This window comes from Palaemon carinicauda, chromosome 19 (assembly GCF_036898095.1).
Source record: "Palaemon carinicauda isolate YSFRI2023 chromosome 19, ASM3689809v2, whole genome shotgun sequence".
NCBI classification, from domain to species: domain Eukaryota; kingdom Metazoa; phylum Arthropoda; class Malacostraca; order Decapoda; family Palaemonidae; genus Palaemon; species Palaemon carinicauda.
In genome coordinates this window covers 15,866,129-15,885,642 of record NC_090743.1, presented here as the reverse complement: position 1 = coordinate 15,885,642, position 19,514 = coordinate 15,866,129, and the positions used below count along the sequence as shown (strand labels likewise).

The 19,514-nt window shown below is 37.8% G+C and overlaps 1 protein-coding gene across 1 annotated transcript in view; it reads right to left on the bottom strand.

Moving 5' to 3' along the window:
* The window catches only part of DNAlig4 (DNA ligase 4), a 115,249-nt gene that overhangs the window by 27,430 nt on the left and 68,305 nt on the right, over nucleotides 1–19,514 (bottom strand). The window contains exons 26-29 of the mRNA XM_068393203.1: nucleotides 14,564–14,745; nucleotides 12,401–12,538; nucleotides 11,517–11,657; nucleotides 214–331 (exon numbers count right to left, since the gene is read on the bottom strand). Coding sequence (XP_068249304.1) covers nucleotides 214–331; nucleotides 11,517–11,657; nucleotides 12,401–12,538; nucleotides 14,564–14,745 — 579 coding nt within the window. The remainder of the gene's footprint in view (nucleotides 1–213; nucleotides 332–11,516; nucleotides 11,658–12,400; nucleotides 12,539–14,563; nucleotides 14,746–19,514) is intronic.

Genomic DNA, 19,514 nt, shown 5'->3' with positions numbered 1-19,514 from the left:
TGTGTGCATCTGTTTTATATGAAATTTGTGATATGTTTATTTGGTTATAACACGGTAAAAGTTTTAAGAAGTAAAGTAAAATCACTCAACCATATATTTGTTTACAAAAGCTAATCTATTATGCCAATCATATCGTCAAGACTTAAATTCTCTTATAGCACACCATACATCAACTTAGGTCAATGTAGTCTATACTGTAGCAATAGTACTTACTTGGGTGTTGAGTAAGAGATCCCCCATGCTCAACAATCAACTTTTCAACTTGATGTTTAGTCATATTTTCATCACCTCCCATGACACAAATCTCCTTGCCAGCAAGCACATCAGCTTTCTGTGATGATACAAAATTTACCATGAAAATATCGCAAGTAATATATCTTACTTAAAATATGCAGCAATCTGATTACTCTATATTGAAAGATAATACAGTTTATACCTTGTAACTATAAAAAATTTGGTCTTAGCTAAAGCAAAAGAAGAATGAGTGCCACAGTCTATTCTAATATAAATTATACCGAAATAAGTTGAAAAAAGTTAAAAACTTTCAGACCTTAGAAAGATTGCACTGCTTTTATTACTAATTCAGACATGCTACAGTAGTTGTTTAATCAACAAATGAACCCATAATAGCTAGACTACAATCCAAATAGCTACCGTTACAAATACCCTGGTAGACAAAATCAACATCATGAACCTAAACAAAAATTTTATCCTAGAAGCACTGCAATCAGCTAATTGGTAATTAAAAAAGGTATACCAAATGTAGTACTGTACCATCCTTCATTTTGTCTGTTGACATTCACTAAAATTATCAAGGCAAGTTCCATGTTTCCATAAAACTAGACATTATCCTAATTAGAATCATTTTATCAATAGGATAAAACCAAAACAGAAGAAATGCCAAGTAAGGAAAACCAACAGTAAACTACTATAATATGTTATTTTGATAATAAAATAAATTTTTGAATATACTTACCCGGTGATTATATAGCTGCAACTCTGTTGCCCGACAGACAACTCTACGGTAAAAACTCGCCAGCGATCACTACACAGGTTGCGGGTGTGCCCAACAGCGCCATCTGTCGTCCAGATACCAAGTACTCAATGTAAACAAAGACTCAATTTTCTCCTCGTCCCACTGCGTCTCTATTGGGGAGGAAGGGAGGGTCCTTTAATTTATAATCACCGGGTAAGTATATTCAAAAATTTATTTTATTATCAAAATAAAATTTTTCAATATTTAACTTAGCCGGTGATTATATAGCTGATTCACACCCAAAGGGGTGGGTAGAGACCAGCAATATATGTTTACACTTTTATGAGCTAAGAGTTTTTATTTCATTTTAGAAGTTATCAAAATAACAAAAACAAAATAAATAGGTACCTGGTAAGGAAGTCGACTTGAACAATTTCTCTGCCTTTTAAGTACGTCTTCCTTACGGAGCCTCGCGATCCTCTTAGGATGCTGATCGACCCCTAGGATCTGAAGTATCAAGGGTTGCAACCCATACAACAGGACCTCATCAAAACCCCTAATCTAGGCGCTCTCAAGAAATGACTTTGACCACCCGCCAAATCAACCAGGATGCGAAAGGCTTCTTAGCCTTCCGGACAACCCAAAAAACAACAATAAAAACATTTCAAGAGAAAGATTAAAAGGGTATGGAATTAGGGAATTGTAGTGGTTGAGCCCTCACCCACTACTGCACTCGTTGCTACGAATGGTCCCAGTGTGTAGCAGTTCTTGTAAAGAGACTGGACATCTTTCAAGTAAAATGACGCGAACACTGACTTGCTTCTCCAATAGGTTGCGTCCATTATACTTTGCAGAGATATATTTTGCTTAAAGGCCACGGAAGTTGTTACAGCTCTAACTTCGTGCGTCTTCACCTTAAGCAAAGTTCGGTCTTCCTCAATCAGATGTGAATGAGCTTCTCGTATTAACAATCTGATAAAGTCTGACCAAGCATTCTTTGACAAAGGCAAGGATGGTTTCTTAACTGAACACCATAAAGCTTCAGATTGGCCTTGTAAAGGTTTAGTACGCTTTAAATAGAACTTAAGAGCTCTAACAGGGCATAAGACTCTTTCTAGTTCATTGCCTACGATCTCCGATAAGCTGGGGATATCGAAAGATTTAGGCCAAGGCCGAGAAGGCAGCTCATTTTTGGCTAGAAAACCAAGTTGTAGCGAACAAGTGGCTTTTTCTGACGAAAATCATATGTTCTTGCTGAAGGCATGAATCTCACTGACTCTTTTAGCCGAGGCTAAGCATACCAGGAAAAGAGTCTTAAGAGTGAGATCTTTCAGGGAGGCTGATTGTAACGGCTCCAACCTGTCTGATATGAAGAATCTTAGTACCACGTCTAAATTCCATCCAGGGGTAGCCAAACGACGCTCCTTGGTGGTCTCAAAAGACTTAAGGAGGTCTTGCAGATCTTTATGTTTGGAAAGATGTAAGCCTCTATGCCTGAAGACCGATGCCAACATGCTTCTGTAGCCCTTGATAGTGGGAGCTGAAAGGGATCGTCCTTTTCTCAGGTATAAGAGAAAAACAGCTATTTGAGCTACAGAGGTACTGGTCGAGGATACAGAAACTGACTTGCACCAGTCTCGGAAGACTTCCCACTTCGATTGGTAGACTCTAATGGAAGAAGCTCTCCTTGCTCTAGCAATCGCACTGGCTGCTTCCTTCGAAAAGCCTCTAGCTCTCGAGAGTCTTTCGATAGACTGAAGGCAGTCAGACGAAGAGCGTGGAGGCTTTGGAGTACCTTCTTTACGTGTGGCTGACGTAGAAGGTCTACCCTTAGAGGAAGACTACTGGGAACGTCTACTAACCATCGAAGTATCTCGGTGAACCATTCTCTCGCGGGCCAGAGGGAAGCAACTAACGTCAACCTTGTCCCTTCGTGAGAGGCGAACTTCTGCAGTACCTTGTTGACAATCTTGAACGGTGGGAATGCGTAGAGATCCAGATGTGACCAATCTAGGAGGAAAGCATCTATATGTATTGCTGCTGGGTCCGGGACTGGAGAGCAATAGATTGGAAGCCTCTTGGTCAGCGAGGTTGCAAAGAGATCTATGGATGGTTTTACCCCAAGTGGCCCAAAGTCTCTTGCACACATCCTTGTGGAGGGTCCATTCGGTTGGAATTACTTGCCCTTTCCGACTGAGACAATCTGCTATGACGTTCAAGTCGCCTTGGATGAACCTCGTTACTAGGGAGATGTCTTGACCTTTTGACCAGATGAGCAGGTCCCTTGTGATCTCGTACAACGTCAGTGAGTGGGTACCTCCTTGTTTGGAGATGTACGCCAAGGCCGTGGTGATGTCCGAGTTAACTTCCACCACTTTGTCTCGAAGGAGAGACTTGAAGCTTTTCAAGGCCAGATGTACTCCCAACAGCTCCTTGCAGTTGATATGCATGCTCTTTTGACTCGAGTTCCACAGTCCTGAGCATTCCCGACCGTCTAGTGTCACGCCCCAGTCCACGTCCGATGCGTCCGAGAAGAGAACGTGGTTGGGAGTCTGAACAGCCAGGGGAAGAGCCTCTCTTAGGTTGATATTGTCCTTCCACCAAGTCAGACAAGACTTTATCTTTTCAGAAACCGGGATCGAGACCGCTTCTAGCGTCTTGTCCTTTTTCCAGTGAAAAGCTAGATGGTATGAAGAGGACGGAGGTGTAGTCTTCCTAGTGACACAAATTGTTCCACGGATGACAGCGTCCCTACCAGACTCATCCACAGCCTGACTGAGCAGCGTTCCTTCTTCAGCATCTTCTGGATGGATAGCAGGGCTTGATCTATTCTGGGGGCTGATCGTCTTGTTGTTCAGCAACGTCCTCATCAGAGGGTTCCTCATCCGAAAACTGATGAGTAAACGGCAACGGAGTGGGCAACGTCTGGCTCGCTGAGTCCGGTCGCACTGGTGGATGCGTGACGGAGCCGGACGCAATATCATGGAACTGCTGCACAGTCTGTGAACTGTCAACAACCATGGGTGCGCGAGGAAGCACAGCGTCAACCCGAGACTGTCTAGACCGTCTGGGTTGTGCAGTCAACACCCTACCGGGTTGCTGAGGTTGACGCACTGCGTCAAAACAAGTCACCTCTGCTGGTTGTTGAACGTCCTGAACGTCAACAACCACCTCCGAGCGTCGCTTAACGTCAACGTGCGGCTGGCAACCCACACTGGGTCGCATCGGTGGAGGAACCACCTCAACTGGCAGACGCGAGTAGGTTACCTCAGCGTCAACAGGGCGCACAACCGACCGGTTGGAAGGTTGTTGGCCAGAAGGTTCGGTAGCAACCTTCTCCGCATTAAAGTCCTCTATCAAGGACGCAAGCTTGGACTGCATGTCTTGCAGCAAAGCCCATTTAGGGTCTACGGGAGCAGGTGTGGCAACAGACGGGGTTAGCGACTGAGGCGGTACCGTTTACCATCCCTGAAAGCCTTGTTATGCGTGACATAATTGTACAGCAAAACTTCAAAGGCTCGAAAACAGCTGTGAAGTTGACCTGTAAACAACTTGGAGCGTCTCCTGGCCAGGCGCCAGGGAGAGTCTACGAGAATTGAGAAGTCTATCTGGGCAGAGGCATGAACTCCCAAGCCGAGAACTTCTCTCGTGTCATATCAGACTCTCGCTCTATAAACCAGTTTAAAAGAAGGGAAAGCAAAGGCTGTATCCCCCAAACTCCTCCTGGTGAAAAACCAGTTGCCTAGCCAACGTAAAGCTCTCTAGGAGAGCGAGAGAGCACTAGCTTAAAAACAACGGCTTCGAAGTAGCTAGGCCTAGTGTAAGCTCTGACGTTTAGGCGAACGAGGAGCAGCAGTTACAAAAAGATCCGGACAAAGATCCTTAAAAAAATCATCATGATTTAATTAAAGTCCATAGGAGGCTAAGCAGCTTTAGGCTCCTCTCCATCTGACAGAGTCCTCAAGGGAATATCAGTAGGAGGGGGAACAGCAACTTCCTCATCTACAGGAACCTTGTCCGATAAAAGCTGTGTCTCAAGCAAGGGAGAGACCTACCGTGGTGGCAATGCTTTACAAGCAGAGTCCACACTTACTGGTGCATTAGTAGCGGACCAGAACGCAACGTCATGTAACTGCTTGACAGTCTGTGAACTGTCAACAACTGAACTGTCAACCACAACAGGTGTGTGAGGACGCACAGCGTCCACTCGAGACTGCTTTGACTGCCTAGACTGAGCAGTCAAAACAACTCTAGAATGCGGAGGTTGACGCACAGCGTCAAAACAAGTCAACTCCGATTGTTAGTGAACGTCTTGAACGTCAACAGGAGCATCAGCAAGTGGCCTAACGTCCAAATGCGGCTGAAAAACCACAAGAGACCGCATCGAGTGTGGTTCTAAACAACCTGACTGACGTGACTAAGCTACGCCAATGTCAACAGTAAGCACAAAGGAACGTTAGGTTGGCTGAAAGCCAGGATATCGATGAGATAAACGGCTAGACTCAACGGACTAATCGGCAGAATAGTCTTCCATAAGGGAGGCAAGCATATACTGCATGTCTTGCCATACAACCCATTAAGGATCAACGGAAATGGTTGTGGTAAGAGACGAGGGTAACGTCTGTGACCGCAACACTTTGCCTACAAAAAAAGACTCTCGGAGTCTGTGTTACGCTTTTGTTAGGCGGCGAGCAGTTATCCGATGACTGCATAGGGTCAGAGCTGTCCTAATGGTTGTAACCAGGACGCTGGACCTGTCCTGAAAGGACTGACTTTCGCTTAAGGGCTTCGAAACCTTGTGACAGGTTTCTTATGCGAAAAGCCTTCGGATAACGAGGAGAAACAACGTCTCTCTCGTCTTATGGTAGGGGAGATCTTGGAGAGATGCACCCGATACCATAGAGGGAAAACGTCTGTTCGTTGGTCAAGGCCTCTCGAACCCATAAGTCGTTTGACATTACTTCTCCCCTGGGCTTGGGAGCATGTAAGAGGTCCCGGACTAGGTGAACGACAGGCACGAACAGACGAACCATCGGACGCAACACTGTAACACTTTGCGCATATCACTTTATCACTTCGATTTTCTGTTTTGCACTTATTTCACTGAAATCGAAACTTTTACTGATTTCTACCTGAAACACGCAATTCTACCCTTCATTAAAAGGTAGTAATTGCGAAATCAGTCGTATAATGCAAGCTCATTAATACCAGCAAAAAACAGAAAACATATTTTAAGATAAAAATATCAGTGGCTGGGAAAGAGACTAATCACTAGTTCATATAACTACGTTTTCAATCTCTCACCGCACATAGCCTGGGGACGAGAATAAAAAACTAAAACGTTTTATCCTTCCTCCCCGTACAGCGACTAGGGACGAGAGTAACTCGAGAACAACGTTATCCGCTTGAACGGAACGTTTTCTCTCCTCTCTCTCCCTCCGTCTCCATCTCTCTCTCTCTTTCTCTCTTGATTTCGCACCTAAGAGAAGAGCCCAATTATATTTCGTCAAAAAAACATGTTATTTGACTAAAGGAAAAAACTGAAAGGTTTTTCAAATAAAAAGTTCCTTTAAAATAGAATTTAAAACATTTAAGCTAAGAAAGAATGAACAAAACGTCAGAATCGATTTACTCTTACTGCAAAGTGAAACCGTGATACACTCTCTCTCTATCGTAACAATAGAGCGCATGTTGAACGTCCTGAACGTCAACAACTGCGTAGCATAAATAAACTAAACGTTAGTTCATCTTTGAAAACAGTACGAAGACTATCAAAGAAATTCTTTCATAAAATATTACATTTAAAAAGTTTTAAATCCTTAGCTCTTTAAAAGCTAATTACGATATAAAGGGCTCAACGTTGATTAACTTCGGTTTCCAAGTTAGGACCGCCTACTCTCAGGAAAGGTCTATATAAACAAAACATTAAAATTATTTTTATATGTTTATAAAAAATGGAAAGTTAATCGAAGAGGCCTAATAAAGGCGGAGAGATATAAAATATATAGAGGAAAATCTATAACGTGATATAATTACTAAAAGCCTAAACACACTTCCGTCTAAGGGAAGGGTCGGCCATTTAAAAGTGAAAGAAAGTCCATACTCTCTTTGTCACCATAATTAAATCTATCCAAAACGAGTTCAAGATTTAAGATGAAGATAAAACACCTGCATAGCGAAAGCTCAAAACTAGAATAAAGTACTTCACCAATTAGTTGTGAAAAAACTCCAGTTTAGCAACAGCGAGTAAGTACGTCTTGTCGATAGCTCGACAGAGAGAAAATTGAGTCTTTGTTTACATTGAGTACTGGGTATCTGGACGACAGATGGCGCTGTTGGGCACACCCGCAACCTGTGTAGCGATCGCTGGCGAGTTTTTACCGTAGAGTTGTCTGTCGGGCAACAGAGTTGCAGCTATATAATCACCGGCTAAGTTAAATATTGAAAAATAAAGTATTAAATTCCATGATCACTCAAAGTTAATGAAGTTCTTAACAACTTGATCTCAATTACTTCAATGGATGAAAAGGACAGATATAAACATTCTTTAAAATCTCTACAGCCAAATTAGTTAAAACTTCATTAAAGGTAAATGTAATATCATTGCTCTTAACCAAGAAATTTTCTAATTTACCAGTATTTTTTTCTTATCATTGAAAAAAGAAGGCAAGCCAGTACCTAACCAATAGTTTGGATAACTTGTGAAGGTACACATAATCTAACCCATTTGTCTAGATCCCTGACAAATAACACCTTAATTATTACTGTGAAATCAGTTTTGTTCACGCAGGATGAATTTGTCCTTATTTCGCACAAGATACTTTACTCGAGTTCAGGTCCACACCATTATAAAAGTAATATCCATAAAATGGGCAAATTATTTTGCCTCTCATTATATCTTAACTGCATAATCGACTTCCTTGGCCCTCACTGATAATCATGCTTTTATTTACTAATTTAGCATTATTTCCTTGATTTTTTATTTCTCTTTCAAAAGTGTACAAGTAATAATTATCTTTGTCATCCATGTGAAGTGAAGTAAAAGATAACAAGTAAAACCATAATTAACATGTTTACATGTTCTAATAAACTACTAGAATGCACTTTTGTGACACCCTTTCACCATGTGCATGACATGATTATTACAGTCCCGCTTTTTAGTTTTATTTCCATATGAGTTCAACCACATTACTATAACAGTGTACATGTCAGTTTGTTACTACCTAACAGACCACTTCAATTGACATGTACCCACGTAACAGCGGAGTGATTATGCACATGTTCTGTTTAAAGATTTGGTTGGGGGGAAAATACTATGGCTGAAATTGAAAATACTGTAGGCAAATTTACGACCGTGCAAACATAGTTTTTGACGTTTACTCAAACGTTCATGCCCCACAGTATGTCTTTTAAGGATGCTTCTTTCAAGGGAGTATGTTAATAATCTGTAAAATGCTAAATTGCAATCTTTAACCATGAGAAGAATCTTTTAGTGATAGTTCTCTCTGAAAGTTTAACTACAGTTTGAGAGAAAGAATATCTGATCTGACTGTATTTTGGGTACCAACATAAAATGAGACCTTTCAAGACATAAATATATTAGGCCGCAGGTAATTTTGCCAAGATTGTATAAAGGTCATACAAAATTGACTAGAGGCTTTTTTAATGTGCACAGCACACTTCACAAAATTGTCCCTAAGTGCAGTGAGTGTAACAATATTTTAACCATCCAACATATTTTTTGTGAATGTACTGTTTTTAAGACGAATAAGAGATATATGTTTAGGTCAGAAAACTTTATATGACATGTTATTCATCGAACATCACTGCAAAACCAATTATTCAATCAAAAGAGAAAAGCAAAAGATTAAAATAGCCAGATTAGGACACCGAGAAGTACATCTGGCCTCTCTGGCAGCTACAATACTACAACAGGAGGTCCTTGTATTATGATTGTCTCGAGTTACGATGATTAACCATTACGAACGGGCTCCAACAAGGTATAGTACTTAAAAAAAAAATCCCCAAAACTCAATTTAGTTACCACGCTTGGTTTGTTGATACAATGAACTACTTGAAAATGTGGAAAGCAACTAATGCTGTGGAGAACTGCATTATGCTTCACTTTAGCATTATTTGCCATCTTTAATTATACTACGCATTTGGGATTTTGGTGCAGCTCTTTCTTTAATATTTTCGTTCCCTTTTTTTTGTGCATTATGTCTGCAAAGTGTAAATGAGACTTCTGATGGCAGTGGGCAGGCCAACAACAGGAGCAAAGGTAAGAAATTGTTATACGTATTACTTATTGTTTACTTGTATTGTATAAGTGTAGGTACAGTACACTACTGTACTCTGTAAGGTGCAGGTATTTACATGCACTGTACAGGGTACAGTAATTTATGAATGTTAGGGATTGTTTTGTTTTATAAAGTATATTATACATATACAATATGTAAGTACATGTATGTAAATACAGTATGTTATAAAAGATTTCGTTGAACCCGAGGGACCTCCTGTACAACCCCGAAGTTTAAGCAGCTGTTCCAGCTTCCCATTAAAGGTTGAAGGTTTGTAAGACATATAGGAGCAGATAAACCATTAACTTACTGAAGTTAGGTTGAAAATAAGCTTTATAAAATATCCACACCATAATAAAGGTATAAAAAGGTTGAATACAAGTACCTGCAACTTCAGAACTTGGTAATCTGAGAAGGAGAAAGGTTGAAAATTTAGCAAAGAAAACCAAGAAATAAAAAAAAAGTAAAAAATGCTAGGCAAAACTTGAGAAGTTTGCCAAGGTTTCTCAGTCTTCTCTGGATTTACCCTGAACTAAATGCAAATAAAGTAAAATAATGAAGGTGTTGATGAATTTGATTTACTTTATGTTGCAATCAAAGGGTTCAGCTAGCTGCTACCATAACTTAAAAGAAGAGAGAATGAGAGTGAGTGGACAACCTTTCTCCATACTATCTACCTATCTATCTATCTACCAAGGCACTTCCTCCAATTTTGGGGAGGTAGCAGACAAAAAAATGGATGACTTTTCTTCTCTTAGCACCTCCCAGCCTGACGAGGGATTCAGCAGTGTTTGGTTGGTACTGCTAGGGTGCCACAGCCCACCCTCCCCCGTTATCCATTACAAGTGAAGCTTCATATGCTGAATCCCCTACTGCTGTTACCTCAGCAGTCACGAAGGTGACCAGATGAAGCAGGAGGGCCTATCTGAACTGCGTCACAATCACTCGCCATTCATTCCTATTTCTAGCATGCTCTTTTGCCTTTCTCACATCTAATCCTCCTTTCATCTTGAGCTTTCTTCCCTCTATCCATCCAAATCTTGGCCTTCCTCTTTATGTCTCCCATCAACTCTGGCATTCTTCACCTTCTTCAGCAGATAGTCATTTACCATTCTCTTTATATGGCCAAACCTCCTCAACATATTCATATCCACTCTAGCTGCTAATTAATTTCTTACACACATTCTCACACTCACTACTTTGTTCCTAACCTTATCTAATTGAGATACACCAGCCATACTCCTCACACACTTTATCTTGAACACATTTAATTTCTGTCTCTTCATACACTTAAACATAATTTGTTGGCTACGTAACATGAAACTGGGAATATTATAATTTAAATCACACTGTGATTTAATAATTCAAACTGAAACTCAATTTTAATCACAGGGAAATACAGACGTATTACTAAGACTTCAATCAATGAGTAACTGAAAATTAGGAGCAAATACTGTACTGTATGTCATATTATCGACTAGTTAGTTGCCATCAACCCCCACATGGCATGATAGTTCCCAGAGATGGAGGCATTTTACTAGTGAACATGAACTTTTTTATTTTAGGGTAGACATCACAGCATCCAGTAGAAGTAATATGAACATCAGGGGTGTTTCATAAAAATTATTATCAAAACAGAATTATGGTATACGATAAGATTTACACAAATTCAGAGAAAAGAACAGTACAATAGTATAAGTATACAAACAAAATAGAAAGGGGTGTTGTCAACAAATCTGGTATGAATAAAAGGACCCAGTCATAAGCCCTAATTTTCCATCCATACATACAAAAATATCACACCATTGTATTGTTACATTCTTGTTGCATTGCAAATCTTTACCATATTCTCATGAGTTTCCCTTTTTAGTTTCCTTTACTTTCCCATACCTTAGATTCATTACTTCATAATTAAATAAAAAAATGAGAAAAAAAACAATACATATAGAGTATCCTATTAAAATTATTCAACAAAAAACAAAGCTAGACAAAGCACTGCTAAGAGGCAAAGGTGATGATAATGCACACGCATTTCAATGAGATTCTTTACAAATTCTCTCTGCTACTGTCTGTAATATAAAAAGGTGGGTGGGAATGTATCACTACTTACAAGATGTGTTTGCAATGCACCACTACTCACAAAGATCTTTTGTAAACGAATAATTTTAGCAATACTGGTTTTATACTCAACTAATGATAGCAATAGCAACATACAGTAAGTTGTGAAAGATAACACAAACCTTGACTACTTTAGTTAAATCAGCTGGTCTAAAGTGTGAAGGTAAAGAAGGGTGATCCCCTTTAGATGGAGTTTTCCTTTTGGCTGCAGGTTCATCACTTGAGTCAATGTAATGTTTGGTTGCAAGTTTACCACTTGCTTCCTGTGAATACAAAATACATCAATCTAAGTATAAATATACTGACTGAACTCAGAGCTGTGATTTTAAAATAGAAAAGAATATCTCACTTCAGGATATGTGCACTAAAGCTTCCACTATATTAAATAACTCCCACAAAGGTATTTGTTCCTAACTGAGCTAGTTCCAAGCAATTTTTACCAATTTAGCACTAAGTATAATTTTTAATGATAGCTATATTTATAAATAATGTACATAAAAATATTCAGATATATATTATGCATTCATATCCTGCTAACTTATCTGAACACTACATGTCACCTCATATTCTATATGAAAAAAATACTGTATTGGCAATCTGAGTCTACAGGGAAGAAATTAAAGTTTTCTATGACATCAAAAAAACAAAATTATCAGTGAGATTGTAGATTCTAGAATATTTCAGAATTAAAGCAATGCCTCTTTAAGCCATTTTTATTATGTTATTTTCAATTGTATAGAACTTTAGATTAATTTAATTTCTATATTCATCTGTTACTATTGTATACTATTTTACTCTTCTCTTTAATATATTTTGAAATGTTAATGAAAGCTGGCTTTTTTTGGCTTCTATACAAATGTGTTTCCACCATGAATAATTATAAGAACAATAATGACAATAATAACAATCTATATGCAGTAATATTACTCAAAGGTGAAAGATAGGTACTGTACACATTATCTACTAAATCCTGTATCTACTGTACCTATAGAAAGATAAAACTTACCTTTTCCAATTCATTTAGCTCCTTTGTTGTAAGAACGTCATACCATGGCTTGTCATAACGAACTTTCTCCACTCGTGGAAATCTTAAAGTTACTCCAGTCTGATAAAAGAGACTTTTCACCACTTCAGCAGCTCTGACCTAAGAGTGAAAAAAAAAATGAAAAGAACTCTGTAAAACACAAACTTGTAAATGCTTTGATACATCTTCCTAAATAATGTATATAATGCTCCTTGGCGGTAGATTTACAACAATTATATCTTACATTATTTTAAAACTAAGAAGTAATATAGTACAGTAATCTTCTTAGCCAATCAATACATAAAAATTATCGTAATTATAATTACTTATACCAAGGAAGCTGGGAGGTTACATTTCTGATCTGGCTAATACTTTTGTTTATCTTTCTGGCACATTTTATTTACCAAAAATGGGGAGATTTTTGGCAGAAAGAATAACCAACCCTACAAAGGTCAGTCTCATCGAATAATTGGGTTACAAATTAGAGTACAGTACCTGTAGTATCAAGGTGAGGTTAACCTCACATATAATCTTTTTAATGTAATATCAGATATGTTCATGAATTACAAAGAACTGACAAATACAGATTTGGCTCCAAAGTACAGATGGGATTTTATCAATCTTACAAATAAAATTCAAATCTATACTCTACCTTGAATTCAATCAACATAATACAACCATCATAATCTCTGTTCAATAATAAGTAAAACAAAATATTAATTAATCATTTCTTGATAGATAAAAAAGTGCCTAATCGTTTGGAGAGAGAGCATTTCTCTTTCTGATACACTGCTCTATAATAAGTACATGTACTATGTCTGAAAAATGTCACTGCTAATACTAGATTATTACATATGCTTCAATTGAAATATTTTTAAACTTTGCTTTTGTACTGAGATTTATAAAATAATTATCTGGAAACTGTTTCCAATTCATTACTGCTTACACTGCACACAAATTTTGGGCATTGAAGCACAACAACTGTTTTATATTAATGGAAGTTTTGTACTGCATATGCATTCATAATTCAAAATTATCAGTATTTAAGGTCTAAAAACAAAAAATTATCACTTTAGTAAATAAATCCATAATATAGTCATGCTATAAGAACTCAAGTTCTATAGGTAGGCTTTTATACTCTTCCCACAGACATCCATCAAATTTCGGGCAAATGAACTTAATTTTTTTCTAACTACTATTTACCTTTAATGTTCCATGCATGATAATAACCTTTTACTGTCATTTAGTTTTGTATTAAAATGTAAAATACTAAGAAGACCCCTTAATGACTTAACCCCTCCCCCACCACCCAGACCACAAAGTGAGTATTGGCAGAACTATAATGCAGATCTTCCCACAACATGAGTCCAGACAGCTGACACTGACAACCTTTATAATAAAAAATTTCAGCAAACCAATTATTTGAAAAGAATATACAGCAATGTATTTTCATTAAAATTAGCTGTTTTATTTTTTCATAGGTTAAATGTGTTGTGCATAGGGTATGCTAAATAAAATGCAGTGTTAGGCTATGGTTTTAGGGTAGCCTAGCATAGGCTGAGCATAGGACTGTTCCCTTAACTGCATTTAGCATCCCTTTTGACCCTATAACTACCGATGAAAAAGATTAGAGAGTAGATTTACGTACTAACCTAGATGTAAAACATTTATTTCAGAACATACATAAATCATGAATAACCTAAACTGATCACAGTACTTCTCAATGTGAGTGTAAATATGAATTTATTTACCACCTTTTACTTTAAATCCCTGCGCTAACACTGTTCTCTTGAGTCATCTGATTTTAATTTTCATGATTCTTGCCCTTTTTTCACCCAATCTGCCACTCATCATTACATAAATGGCTATATACACAGTATATTCACTAGAAATTTTAGGGCAATTTAGGCTTAGAAAAAAAAAACTGGAAAATAGAAATACCCGGTAACTAATACTGACATTGACCTCTTATGTTTTAATGATTGTCCGTTAGTCCTTTGTTCTTTTTCTGTCATGGCATTACAAATATTTGATAAAGATATGAGCTTTTCATACATTTATAATCACATTATAAACTCCAGATTATTAAACCCATGGACACAACTGTTTAAAGAAATTATGTTAAAAAACACTAACACAACTAACCTGAACAACGCAGGACTTGAGAGGATTTATCCAAACATCTGGTTTTTCTCTAGAAACAATAACTCCTGGAGGCTGCTGTTTACAAGTATGAGGAGTCAATTTAGCAACAAGGTCACTCAGTTCAGCAACTGTGTAACCTGATCCAACACGGCAAATAGAGTGAAACTCTCGTGGCTTTCCCCCTGAAACACAATTAAGGTTAATGTCACATTTAGTCATTTTAGTGAAATTTCAGACGACCATAAATTACAAAAAATGTCAAATACAGATTCAGTTGTATGGTACACTTGGGTTTTGATTAATCTTCCCAGTAAAATTAATGACTAATGTATCTCCTAAACAAGTGCTTATTTATAAATGGTAAAGGCTGGAGGAACGTAGAGAGTAGAGGTCCCCTTTTTGTTTTCGTTTCATTTGTTGATGTCGGCTACCCCCCAAAATTGGGGGAAGTGCCTTGGTATATGTATGTATGTATGATGAGTTTGTACTTTTTAAAGTTTAAAAAAACAAAGAAAACTTTTTAGACATCCATGCACAAAGTACATTAATTAATGCAATGTACTGCCAAAGCACTACACAATATTCTGCTTTGATCTGATAAATGTATTCTGGCATTACACTGTTACACAGAAATAAATGTTACATAATTTGTGAGTTGTATATTTTTACAATAACTAAATTACCAACTTGACTGACAAGAAACCTAATTCAAATTTTTTTCTTAAATCTTAAAGATACCTTCCCCTTAAGAGTGACTTGTCTACTATACTATTCTAGTGAGTGATTGGTTTCCGGTGAGAGTGGGGCTGAGACAGGGATGTGTGATGTCGCCGTGGTTGTTTAACTTGTATGTTGATGGAGTGGTGAGAGAGGTGAATGCTCGAGTGCTTGGACGAGGATTAAAACTGGTAGGAGAGAATGATCATGAATGGGAGGTAAATCAGTTGTTGTTTGCGGATGATACTGTACTGGTAGCAGACACAGAAGAGAAGCTTGTCCGACTAGTGACAGAATTTGGAAGGGTGTGTGAGAGAAGGAAGTTGAGAGTTAATGTGGGTAAGAGTAAGGTTATGAGATGTACGAGAAGGGAAGGTGGTGCAAGGTTGAATGTCATGTTGAATGGAGAGTTACTTGAGGAGGTGGATCAGTTTAAGTACTTGGGGTCTATTGTTGCAGCAAATGGTGGAGTGGAAGCAGATGTACGTCAGAGAGTGAATGAAGGTTGCAAAGTGTTGGGGGCAGTTAAGGGAGTAGTAAAAAATAGAGGGTTGGGCATGAATGTAAAGAGAGTTCTATATGAGAAAGTGATTGTACCAACTGTGATGTATGGATCGGAGTTGTGGGGAATGAAAGTGATGGAGAGACAGAAATTGAATGTGTTTGAGATGAAGTGTCTAAGGAGTATGGCTGGTGTATCTCGAGTAGATAGGGTTAGGAACGAAGTGGTCAGGGAGAGAACGGGTGTAAGAAATGAGTTAGCGGCTAGAGTGGATATGAATGTGTTGAGGTGGTTTGGCCATGTTGAGAGAATGGAAAATGGTTGTCTGCTAAAGAAGGTGATGAATGCAAGAGTTGATGGGAGAAGTACAAGAGGAAGGCCAAGGTTTGGGTGGATGGATGGTGTGAAGAAAGCTCTGGGTGATAGGAGGATAGATGTGAGAGAGGCAAGAGAGCGTGCTAGAAATAGGAATGAATGGCGAGCGATTGTGACGCAGTTCCAGTAGGCCCTGCTGCTTCCTCCGGTGCCTTAGATGACCGCGGAGGTAGCAGCAGTAGGGGACTCAGCATTATGAAGCTTCTTCTGTGGTGGATAATGTGGGAGGTTGGGCTGTGGCACCCTAGCAGTACCAGCTGAACTCGGTTGAGTCCCTGGTTAGGCTGAAGGAACGTAGAGAGTAGAGGTCCCCTTTTTGTTTTGTTTCATTGTTGGTGTTGGCTACCCCCCAAAATTGGGGGAATAGCCTTGGTATATGTATGTATGTATGTACTATTCTAGTTGCCATCTTTTACTTTCATCTTTTAACTTTACCTTCTAATTTTACACTTTAAAAGATGTACTCCAACTGTTAAATTTTCAAATTTTCTAGTATTTGCACAAATTTTCTATCATATTTTTCTTTGTGAAATCCCCTTAAAATTTTAAATGTCTACCATTCACCATCTTCAAAGATGATGAATCACTTGTAACATTCATTATGGTTTACCTAAGGCGTATATTTCATTGCTGTCAAGTGAATATATTGTAATGTAGTTGACAGATTGTATCCTAAAGAACTTTCTTTTATAAAACATACTAATTTAGGTTCAGACATAAGTTGATAAAATTATAAAATGTTTTTGAAAAAATTCCTAACTTCCTTAGTATTTGCTAGTGCAAAATAGCATGTTTTAAAAAATCACTTTTGATTTTTAAATCTGGGCTATATAGCACAGTGCTGGGGCCTGTGAGGCCATACATGCCTGTGAAACTGGGGGGAAAACCCTACGGTTCCATTGAAATAAAAGTTAAAAGGGGTTGAACAATAAAATGGTAGAAAGTAATCAGGAACAGAGTTTAAGTTTGATATAAAGCAGGTGCAGCTAGGGGTTGAAGAAACACTGGCATGACCACCCCTGGTAAGGGAAAAAAATCTCCTTAACCATAAGATAGACTGAGAATATCAGATTGTCTTAATTATAACCAATAAATTTCCATATTCATATCAGGGCAAAACTTTAAAGATTCTTCTGCTTTTAAGAAAATCCCATAATGTCCATATTGCTTCTACTATAAGCTGTGTCGACATCTACCTAAAATCAAAATTTCCTGTTCTCTCTCCTTACAAAATGCCTCTCTTTCTCAGAACCACCATTCTATCAGAAAGTTGATTGCAACTAACTTGTTTATTATTATTATTATTATTATTATTATTATTATTATTATTATTATTATTATTATTATTATTATTATTACTACTTGCTACGCTACAACCCTAGTTGGAAAAGCAGGATGCTACAAGCCCAGGGGCCCCAAAAGGGAAAATAGCCCAGTGAGGAAAGGAAACAAGGAAAAATAAAATATTTTATGAAGAGTAACATTAAAATAAATATTTCCTATATAAACTATTAAAACTTTAACAAAACAAGAGGAAGAGAAATTAGACAGAATAGAGTACCTGAGTGTATCCCCAGGCAAGAGAACTCTACCCCAAGACAGTGGAAGACCATGGTACAGAGACTATGGCACTACCCAAGACTAGAGAACAATGGTTTGATTTTAGAGTGTCCTTCTCCAAGAAGAGCTGCTTACCATAGCTAACAAGTCTCTTCTACCCTTACCAAAGAGAAAGTTGCATCTGAACAATTACAGTGCAGTAACCCCTTGGGTGAAGAAGAATTGTTTGGTAATCTCAGTGTTGTCAGTTGTATGAAGACAGAGGAGAATCTGTATAGAATAGGCCAGACTATTCTGTGTATGTGTAGGCAAAGGGAAAGTGAACCGTAACCAGAGAGAAGGATTAAATGTAATACTGTCTAGCCAGTCAAAGGACCCCATAACCCTCTAGCGATAGTATATCAACGGGTGGCTGGTGCCCTGGACAACCACCTTCTGCTTTTCAGTTTATCGTCGACTTGTGTCTTAAATAATTTAATAATACATCCTGTGATTTAAATTAAGTTTCAGTGGTTCACTAGGAACTAATAAATCACAATGTGATTAAAATTTTTCCTGGCTTCATGAAATGTAAACATACTCGCCAGTATCCAGCAGTGGTGTTGTTCCTATGTGTATGGAAGAATAGCGTTCCCTTACATTCCCTCTCCTTTTGAAGTTATGTTATCTGTTATATGATTACAGTACTTTCATTACAAACGTAAAGTAATTTGACATTAAGTAACACCAGTACTATATAGCATTACTTATGTTTAGTTCAGGTAAAATTCAGAGTGGACAGAACACTAAAATAACTTATTTTTTCCAAATTGGTTCTGTTCTCTGCTTCAGTTGTCTTTGCCAATTTCACAACTTTTCTATTTTTCACATTACTAAGTTCTGAGGTATTATTATCATTATTATTATTATTATCATTATTATTATTATTATTTGCTAAGCTACAACACTAGTTGGAAAAGTAGAATGCTATAAGCCCGAGGGCTCCAACAGGGAAAACAGCCTAGTGAGGAAAGGAAATAAGGATATAAGTAACTAACAATTAAAATAAAATATTTTAAGAACAGCAATAACATCAAAATAAATCTTTCACATTTAAACTATAAAAACTTTAAAAACCAAAAGGAAGAGAAATATAGAATAGTGTGCCTGAAAGTACCCCCAAGCAAGAGAACTCTACTCCAAGACAGTAAAACACCATGGTACAGAGGCTATAGCACTATCCAAGACTATTATTATTATTACAAGCTAGGCTATAACCCTAATTGGAAAGGTAAGATGCTTTATGTTCAAGGGCTCCAACAGGTAAAAATAGCCCAATGAGGAAAGGAAACAAGGAAATAAATAAACTACAAGAGAAGAATAACCAATGAGAATAAAATATTTTGAGAACAATGGTTTGATTTTGGAGTGTCCTTCTCCTAGAAGAGCTGCTTACCATAGCTGGAGTCTTTTCTACCATTACCAAGAGGAAAGTAGGCACTGAACAATTATATTGCAGTAGTTAACCCATAAAGCAAGGAAGAATTGTTTGGTAATCTCAGAGTTGTCAGGTGTATGAGGACAGAAGAGAATATGTAAAGAATAAGCAAGACTATTCAGTGTATGTATAGCCAAAAAGAAAATGAGCCGTAACCAGAGAGAAGGATCCAATGTAGTACTGTCTTGGGCAGTCAAAGGACCCAATAACTCTCTCGTAGTAGTAGGAGATCATGTAAAACTTTTTCAAAATTTTGATAAGGTGGGAATATTCAAGACTACTTTTAATATAACTTCAGGAAGTTAATGGTTCATGTTTTG